The sequence below is a fragment of the Argopecten irradians genome, chromosome 5, assembly GCF_041381155.1.
Source record: "Argopecten irradians isolate NY chromosome 5, Ai_NY, whole genome shotgun sequence".
Lineage (NCBI taxonomy): Eukaryota > Metazoa > Mollusca > Bivalvia > Pectinida > Pectinidae > Argopecten > Argopecten irradians.
The window spans coordinates 49,308,599-49,319,235 of record NC_091138.1 but is presented as its reverse complement, the minus strand read 5'-3'; the positions used below and the strand labels follow the sequence as shown (position 1 = coordinate 49,319,235).

The window sequence follows — 10,637 nt, the reverse complement described above, 5'->3', positions numbered from 1 at the left end:
AGTAAGGCTAAGATCGATCAAAAACTTGGATATTAAGTAAACAAAAGTTTGTATACTATGTATACTTTATATGGAATAGATACACTCAACGTTATTTACATTTAAGCATTGGTATTCTAAGTATCTTTTTGGTTTTTAAAGTCATAGACAAAAAATGGACATTGTTTTTATAGATGCTTTGGCTTATAATTTAATTTTAATAACTCAGTGAGATACTAATACGGCGTTAATTTTCATAATTTTCATGATGGTGTGGCCCATTGATGGTGTGGCCCATTGATATCTTGGGTAATAGTTTTGTTTGACTAATGACTGCGCTTTTAAAATTTCCAACGAAATAATTCTTCTTGTACTACGTCATAACATCCTACATACAATTTCTTCAGGTAATACAAAAATAACCTCAAACTTCTATCCAATAAAATTGAGTGTAACCTATGAAATTTAGTTATAAACACGTAATGGCTTTCCTTTTGAGTATTTAGATGTTTTTTGTTGTTTTAAAACTATGTTTCTCATTCAAACTTATATCAAGGGGTGCATGTAAGTTATTCAGGAGCGTACGAATAAAACATGATGTCATTATGTTTTCTTATTTTTGTTATCATTGTTTAATCCACCATCATCATCAGATGGCGGCCGCCAATTCAGATTGCCTTACGTCCATTGTTCATCCGTCTTTCCTACATTCCTGGACCCTCGTTTACGTTGTGAATATTACATTTTGAGACCAATCAATCAAACAAGATGGCCAACAGGCAGCCATCTTGTATTTTGATAGTTGAAGTTTGTTACCACTATATCTCTGAAATGTCTGAAGGGATCTTTCTCAAATTTCATATATAGGTCCCTACAGTTCTGCCAATTGTGATATGACTGATAAGTAGCCATTTTGTCTCTTTCTCAGAATTAAAATACTGATAGGTCTAGCTTATTCCAATTAAACTTGGAGATCATCTTTGTCCCTGAGTTCTGCATACAAATCCAAATTGTCAGGCTCCCAGAAGGGGTGGGGGTTTGGGGTTGGGGAGTTGTCAGCCTGATCATGATTTGATCAATCAAATTGTTGATACACAATATGGCGTAAGCTCACTTTGGGGCTTCCGACCAGGGGCTAATGACGAACTTTGAAATTTAATTTTGTAAACATATACAAATCATGAACACAGACTTTCATTGTTCTAATTTTTTAATAGATAAATGTGTATAAGTCGCTAGAATAGAGTGGAAATGAAGATTTTCTCAAATCTTACTAACAGAAGATATTTAGGCTTAAATACATCGAGTGTATGTATAATTGTAACAAAATCACCAGATCTAAACAAAACCTATATAAACATTCTGAGGAAGTCCGAGCTTCATACCATAATTCTTCTTTCTGCCTGGTAACAAAGTATTGTAACGTCACCATGCTTACACGCGCTCCGACAGCCAGATGGCACCTTTACATCCAACTTTTATCACCGCCGACATAGCATCATAAAAGGGTGCCTGCAAAATGTAAATCACTCAATTACATTCACAGAATCACACCATTTATTTTGATGATCTCAATCTGATTAAATCAGATTAAACTATACACTCTGATAAACAATCTTATAACTACTCTGGTAAACAATCCTTATAACACTCTGGTAAACAATCCTCTGGTAAACAATCCTTATAACTACTCTGGTAAACAATCCTTATAACCACTCTGGTAAACAATCCTTATAACCACTACTCTTATAACTACCTGGTAAACAATCCTTATAACCACTCTGGTAAACAATCCTTATAACCACTCTGGTAAACAATCCTACAAACAATCCTTATAACCACTCTGGTAAACAATCCTTATAACTACTCTGGTAAACAATCCTTATAACCACTCTGGTAAACAATCCTTATAACTACTCTGGTAAACAATCCTTATAACCACTCTGGTAAACAATCCTTATAAACTACTCTGGTAAACAATCCTTATAACCACTCTGGTTAAACAATCCTTATAACCACTCTGGTAAACAATCCTTATAACTACTCTGGTAAACAATCCTTATAACTACTCTGGTAAACAATCCTTATAACTACTCTGGTAAACAATCCTTATAACTACTCTGGTAAACAATCCTTATAACCACTCTGGTAAACAATCCTTATAACCACTCTGGTAAACAATCCTTATAACTACTCTGGTAAACAATCCTTATAACCACTCTGGTAAACAATCCTTATAACTACTCTGGTAAACAATCCTTATAACTACTCTGGTAAACAATCCTTATAACTACTCTGGTAAACAATCCTTATAACTACTCTAGTAAACAGAGGATCTGACAATATCCAAGGGGGTCACGTCCAGATGACCTTTATACCACGTGGAATCAAATGCATTTTCTACACCTTGCTACATCAATCGAAAAATCTATTTCGTCCCAGTATACAGACATATACAATTAACGTTGTTGTGCTCTTTGGGCAAGATGGCTATGCACACGAAAATAATTCTGACAGTCTTTTCAAACTATTTCCTCCCCTAAAATTCGCTGTCAAGATTTTGCAGGTAGCAATTTGATTGGCCATTTCCAAGGGTCACCTAGACATGACCCCTTATGGGATGTTGTCAGATCCTCTTATCAAACATAGTGATAATAAGGATCTGTATTTTAATCAGATTGTTGATGATTATTAGTAATAGTCGTACTTGCGTTTAAATGCGAGTCACCTTGAACTACAAAGAAGCAATTCCAAAGTTCCAGAGAAGCAATAGAATTACCTTTTCTGCATCGTGTGCCAAGCCAGTGTCATGGTGGTGAAGCTCATCGTCTCGAAATTTCTTGATGATCTGGATACACAAGGATAATACTTTATGATAGGATCTTAAATGAGTGTTTATTTCATATTAGACTTTATGATACAAGTTTTAGAAATTTTATATTTGTCAGTCTTGGCAATCAGTAATCAAAATTTTGAGACATCCATAAGAGACATCTTGAGAAATGAACACAAAATTAATTAAGATACCATTTATCACACAAGAACCTAGATTCTACAGGATTGTCTAAATTTTAATGGAGACAGCCATTTGGTTACGCCATCCTCAAAGCCTGATGTCGTATCATTATTACCAACATTCGCAACCTCGCAACCTCCACTTCCAAGGCAAGGTTGTAAGATCACAAGGTGAGGCAGCAAGGCCGCAAGTTTGCAAGGCGAGATCATGATATTGCAAGGCAAGATCATGAGATTGCAAGGCAAGATCATGAGATTGCAGAGCGAGATCTCGAGATTGCAAGGCGAGATCACGAGATTGCAAGGCAAGATCATGAGATTGCAGAGCAAGATCAGGAGATTGCAAGGCGAGATCACGAGATTGCAAGGCGAGATCACGAGATTGCAAGGCGAGATCATGAATTTGCAAGGGGAGATCACAAGGTTGCAAGGCAAGATCATGAGTTTGCAAGGCAAGATCACGAGATTGCAAGGCGAGATCAAGAGATTGCAAGGCGAGATCACGAGATTGCAAGGCGAGATCACGAGACTGCAAGGCGAGATCACGAGATTGCAAGGCGAGATCACGAGATTGCAAGGCGAGATCACGAGATTGCAAGGCGAGATCACGAGTTTGCAATGCGAGATCACAAGATTGCAAGGCGAGATCACGAGATTACAAGGCGAGATCACGAAATTGCAAGGCGAAATCACCAGTTTGCAAGGCGAGATCACGAGATTGCAAGGCGAGATCACGAAATTGCAAGGCGAGATCACCAGATTGCAGGGCGAGATCACAAGATTGCCAGCCTCGCAACCTCGTTCAAGGAGTAATTTGTACATGCGTATTGACAAATAAGCATCCTATTGATCAGCTGATAACTATTATAGCCTTCCGATAACAAAATAAAACCAATATGATTGTTCATCTCTGCATAAATGACATTAAAACAAGTTTTTATTTGTATAATTCACTATCCAATACAATGCAGAAATTTAACAATAACAAGTATTAATTCTTAGAACTATAATTAAATAGAAGTTAAATAGAGAAAAGTATCAATTATCAGTTCTAACTCTATCGATTACGCTTATTTGTCAATTTGTGCAAATTACTGTCTCTGAGGATTACAAGACAAGGCTGCGAGGTTGTGAGACTGGTTAGTGATAGAAATCGGTTTCGTTTTCAAAATCAATAATCAGAATGTCAAAATTGATCGATTATAATCGGTTTTCAAATTCAGAATATAATTTATTATATCTATTGGAATTATCCATTATTTTGAGATTATTTAAGGATAAATGTTAATATATATCTATATCTAACAAGGCCATGTTTGTTAGGTTTTATAGGCCTTCATAGCTAAGTGTTAATATATATCTATATCTAACAAGGCCATGTTTGTTAGGTTTTATAGGCCTTCATAACTAAGTGTTATAATATATATCTATATCTAACAAGGCCATGTTTGTTAGGTTTTATAGGCCTTCATAGCTAAGTGTTAATATATATATCTATATCTAACAAGGCCATGTTTGTTAGGTTTTATAGGCCTTCATAGCTAAGTGTTAATATATATATCTATATCTAACAAGGCCATGTTTGTTAGGTTTTATAGGCCTTCATAGCTAAGTGTTAATATATATATCTATATCTAACAAGGCCATGTTTGTTAGGTTTTATAGGCCTTCATAGCTAAGTGTTAATATATATATCTATATCTAACAAGGCCATGTTTGTTAGGTTTTATAGGCCTTCATAGCTAAGTGTTAATATATATATCTATATCTAACAAGGCCATGTTTGTTAGGTTTTATAGGCCTTCATAGCTAAGTGTTAATATATATATCTATATCTAACAAGGCCATGTTTGTTAGGTTTTATAGGCCTTCATAGCTAAGTGTTAATATATATATCTATATCTAACAAGGCCATGTTTGTTAGGTTTTATAGGCCTTCATAACTAAGTGTTATAATATATATCTATATCTAACAAGGCCATGTTTGTTAGGTTTTATAGGCCTTCATAGCTAAGTGTTAATATATATATCTATATCTAACAAGGCCATGTTTGTTAGGTTTTATAGGCCTTCATAGCTAAGTGTTAATATATATATCTATATCTAACAAGGCCATGTTTGTTAGGTTTTATAGGCCTTCATAGCTAAGTGTTAATATATATATCTATATCTAACAAGGCCATGTTTGTTAGGTTTTATAGGCCTTCATAGCTAAGTGTTAATATATATATCTATATCTAACAAGGCCATGTTTGTTAGGTTTTATAGGCCTTCATAGCTAAGTGTTAATATATATCTATATCTAACAAGGCCATGTTTGTTAGGTTTTATAGGCCTTCATAGCTAAGTGTTAATATATATATCTATATCTAACAAGGCCATGTTTGTTAGGTTTTATAGGCCTTCATAGCTAAGTGATAATATATATATCTATATCTAACAAGGCCATGTTTGTTAGGTTTTATAGGCCTTCATAGCTAAGTGTTAATATATATATCTATATCTAACAAGGCCATGTTTGTTAGGTTTTATAGGCCTTCATAGCTAAGTGTTAATATATATATCTATATCTAACAAGGCCATGTTTGTTAGGTTTTATAGGCCTTCATAACTAAGTGTTAATATATATATCTATATCTAACAAGGCCATGTTTGTTAGGTTTTATAGGCCTTCATAGCTAAGTGTTAATATATATATCTATATCTAACAAGGCCATGTTTGTTAGGTTTTATAGGCCTTCATAGCTAAGTGTTAATATATATCTATATCTAACAAGGCCATGTTTGTTAGGTTTTATAGGCCTTCATAGCTAAGTGTTAATATATATCTATATCTAACAAGGCCATGTTTGTTAGGTTTTATAGGCCTTCATAGCTAAGTGTTATAATATATATCTATATCTAACAAGGCCATGTTTGTTAGGTTTTATAGGCCTTCATAGCTAAGTGTTAATATATATCTATATCTAACAAGGCCATGTTTGTTAGGTTTTATAGGCCTTCATAGCTAAGTGTTATAATATATATCTATATCTAACAAGGCCATGTTTGTTAGGTTTTATAGGCCTTCATAGCTAAGTGTTAATATATATATCTATATCTAACAAGGCCATGTTTGTTAGGTTTTATAGGCCTTCATAGCTAAGTGTTAATATATATATCTATATCTAACAAGGCCATGTTTGTTAGGTTTTATAGGCCTTCATAGCTACTAAGTGTTAATATATGTATCTATATCTAACAAGGCCATGTTTGTTAGGTTTTATAGGCCTTCATAGCTAAGTGTTAATATATATATCTATATCTAACAAGGCCATGTTTGTTAGGTTTTATAGGCCTTCATAGCTAAGTGTTAATATATATATCTATATCTAACAAGGCCATGTTTGTTAGGTTTTATAGGCCTTCATAGCTAAGTGTTAATATATATATCTATATCTAACAAGGCCATGTTTGTTAGGTTTTATAGGCCTTCATAGCTAAGTGTTAATATATATATCTATATCTAACAAGGCCATGTTTGTTAGGTTTTATAGGCCTTCATAGCTAAGTGTTAATATATATATCTATATCTAACAAGGCCATGTTTGTTAGGTTTTATAGGCCTTCATAGCTAAGTGTTAATATATATATCTATATCTAACAAGGCCATGTTTGTTAGGTTTTATAGGCCTTCATAGCTAAGTGTTAATATATATATCTATATCTAACAAGGCCATGTTTGTTAGGTTTTATAGGCCTTCATAGCTAAGTGTTAATATATATATATCTATATCTAACAAGGCCATGTTTGTTAGGTTTTATAGGCCTTCATAGCTAAGTGTTAATATATATATCTATATCTAACAAGGCCATGTTTGTTAGGTTTTAATAGGCCTTCATAGCTAAGTGTTAATATATATATCTATATCTAACAAGGCCATGTTTGTTAGGTTTTATAGGCCTTCATAGCTAAGTGTTATAATATATATCTATATCTAACAAGGCCATGTTTGTTAGGTTTTATAGGCCTTCATAACTAAGTGTTAATATATATATATCTATATCTAACAAGGCCATGTTTGTTAGGTTTTATAGGCCTTCATAGCTAAGTGTTAATAATATATATCTATATCTAACAAGGCCATGTTTGTTAGGTTTTATAGGCCTTCATAGCTAAGTGTTAATATATATATATCTATATCTAACAAGGCCATGTTTGTTAGGTTTTATAGGCCTTCATAAGCTAAGTGTTATAATATATATCTATATCTAACAAGGCCATGTTTGTTAGGTTTTATAGGCCTTCATAGCTAAGTGTTATAATATATATCTATATCTAACAAGGCCATGTTTGTTAGGTTTTATAGGCCTTCATAGCTAAGTGTTAATATATATATATCTATATCTAACAAGGCCATGTTTGTTAGGTTTTATAGGCCTTCATAGCTAAGTGTTAATAATATATATCTATATCTAACACAAGGCCATGTTTGTTAGGTTTTATAGGCCTTCATAGCTAAGTGTTAATAATATATATCTATATCTAACAAGGCCATGTTTGTTAGGTTTTATAGGCCTTCAATAGCTAAGTGTTAATATATATATCTATATCTAACAAGGCCATGTTTGTTAGGTTTTATAGGCCTTCATAGCTAAGTGTTAATATATATATCTATATCTAACAAGGCCATGTTTGTTAGGTTTTATAGGCCTTCATAGCTAAGTGTTAATATATATATCTATATCTAACAAGGCCATGTTTGTTAGGTTTTATAGGCCTTCATAGCTAAGTGTTAAATATATATCTATATCTAACAAGGCCATGTTTGTTAGGTTTTATAGGCCTTCATAGCTAAGTGTTATAATATATATCTATATCTAACAAGGCCATGTTTGTTAGGTTTTATAGGCCTTCATAGCTAAGTGTTAATATATATATCTATATCTAACAAGGCCATGTTTGTTAGGTTTTATAGGCCTTCATAGCTAAGTGTTAATATATATATCTATATCTAACAAGGCCATGTTTGTTAGGTTTTATAGGCCTTCATAATAGTAAGTGTTAATATATATCTATATCTAACAAGGCCATGTTTGTTAGGTTTTATAGGCCTTCATAGCTAAGTGTTATAATATATATATCTATATCTAACAAGGCCATGTTTGTTAGGTTTTATAGGCCTTCATAGCTAAGTGTGTTAATATATATATCTATATCTAACAAGGCCATGTTTGTTAGGTTTTATAGGCCTTCATAGCTAAGTGTTATAATATATATCTATATCTAACAAGGCCATGTTTGTTAGGTTTTATAGGCCTTCATAGCTAAGTGTTTAATATATATATCTATATCTAACAAGGCCATGTTTGTTAGGTTTTATAGGCCTTCATAGCTAAGTGTTAATATATATATATCTATATCTAACAAGGCCATGTTTGTTAGGTTTTATAGGCCTTCATAGCTAAGTGTTAAATATATATATCTATATCTAACAAGGCCATGTTTGTTAGGTTTTATAGGCCTTCATAGCTAAGTGTTATATATATATATATCTATATCTAACAAGGCCATGTTTGTTAGGTTTTATAGGCCTTCATAGCTAAGTGTTAATATATATATCTATATCTAACAAGGCCATGTTTGTTAGGTTTTATAGGCCTTCATAGCTAAGTGTTAATATATATCTATATCTAACAAGGCCATGTTTGTTAGGTTTTATAGGCCTTCATAGCTAAGTGTTAATATATATATCTATATCTAACAAGGCCATGTTTGTTAGGTTTTATAAGGCCTTCATAGCTAAGTGTTAATATATATATCTATATCTAACAAGGCCATGTTTGTTAGGTTTTATAGGCCTTCATAGCTAAGTGTTAATATATATCTATATCTAACAAGGCCATGTTTGTTAGGTTTTATAGGCCTTCATAGCTAAGTGTTAATAATATATATCTATATCTAACAAGGCCATGTTTGTTAGGTTTTATAGGCCTTCATAGCTAAGTGTTAATATATATATCTATATCTAACAAGGCCATGTTTGTTAGGTTTTATAGGCCTTCATAGCTAAGTGTTATAATATATATCTATATCTAACAAGGCCATGTTTGTTAGGTTTTATAGGCCTTCATAGCTAAGTGTTATAATATATATATCTATATCTAACAAGGCCATGTTTGTTAGGTTTTATAGGCCTTCATAGCTAAGTGTTAATATATATATCTATATCTAACAAGGCCATGTTTGTTAGGTTTTATAGGCCTTCATAGCTAAGTGTTAATATATATATCTATATCTAACAAGGCCATGTTTGTTAGGTTTTATAGGCCTTCATAGCTAAGTGTTAATATATATATCTATATCTAACAAGGCCATGTTTGTTAGGTTTTATAGGCCTTCATAGCTAAGTGTTATAATATATATCTATATCTAACAAGGCCATGTTTGTTAGGTTTTATAGGCCTTCATAGCTAAGTGTTATAATATATATATCTATATCTAACAAGGCCATGTTTGTTAGGTTTTATAGGCCTTCATAGCTAAGTGTTAATATATATATCTATATCTAACAAGGCCATGTTTGTTAGGTTTTATAGGCCTTCATAGCTAAGTGTTAAATATATATATATCTAACAAGGCCATGTTTGTTGGTTTTATAGGCCTTCATAACAAGGCCATATCTAACAAGTTTGTTAGGTTTTATAGGCCTTCATAAGCTAAGTGTTAATATATATCTATATCTAACAAGGCCATGTTTGTTAGGTTTTATAGGCCTTCATAGCTAAGTGTTAATATATATATCTATATCTAACAAGGCCATGTTTGTTAGGTTTTATAGGCCTTCATAGCTAAGTGTTAATATATATATCTATATCTAACAAGGCCATGTTTGTTAGGTTTTATAGGCCTTCATAGCTAAGTGTTAATATATATATCTATATCTAACAAGGCCATGTTTGTTAGGTTTTATAGGCCTTCATAGCTAAGTGTTAATATATATCTATATCTAACAAGGCCATGTTTGTTAGGTTTTATAGGCCTTCATAGCTAAGTGTTAATATATATCTATATCTAACAAGGCCATGTTTGTTAGGTTTTATAGGCCTTCATAGCTAAGTGTTATATATATATATCTATATCTAACAAGGCCATGTTTGTTAGGTTTTATAGGCCTTCATAGCTAAGTGTTATATATATATCTATATCTAACAAGGCCATGTTTGTTAGGTTTTATAGGCCTTCATAACTAAGTGTTATAATATATATCTATATCTAACAAGGCCATGTTTGTTAGGTTTTATAGGCCTTCATAGCTAAGTGTTAATATATATATCTATATCTAACAAGGCCATGTTTGTTAGGTTTTATAGGCCTTCATAGCTAAGTGTTAATATATATATCTATATCTATCTAACAAGGCCATGTTTGTTAGGTTTTTATAGGCCTTCATAGCTAAGTGTTAATATATATATCTATATCTAACAAGGCCATGTTTGTTAGGTTTTATAGGCCTTCATAGCTAAGTGTTAATATATATATATCTATATCTAACAAGGCCATGTTTGTTAGGTTTTATAGGCCTTCATACTAAGTGTTTATATCTATATCTATATCTAACAGGCCATGTTAGGTTTTATAGGCCTTCATAGCTAAGTGTTAA

At 32.4% G+C, this 10,637-nt stretch overlaps 1 protein-coding gene across 3 annotated transcripts in view; it reads right to left on the bottom strand.

Moving 5' to 3' along the window:
- Window positions 1–1,171: 1,171 nt before the first annotated feature.
- The window catches only part of LOC138324127 (5-demethoxyubiquinone hydroxylase, mitochondrial-like), a 33,011-nt gene continuing 23,545 nt past the window's right edge, over window positions 1,172–10,637 (bottom strand). For all 3 annotated transcript variants that reach the window (XM_069269205.1, XM_069269207.1, XM_069269206.1), the window contains exons 5-6: window positions 2,759–2,827; window positions 1,172–1,491 (exon numbers count right to left, since the gene is read on the bottom strand). In XM_069269205.1, the coding sequence (XP_069125306.1) occupies window positions 1,461–1,491; window positions 2,759–2,827 (100 nt within the window). In that variant the 3' untranslated portion in view covers window positions 1,172–1,460. The remainder of the gene's footprint in view (window positions 1,492–2,758; window positions 2,828–10,637) is intronic.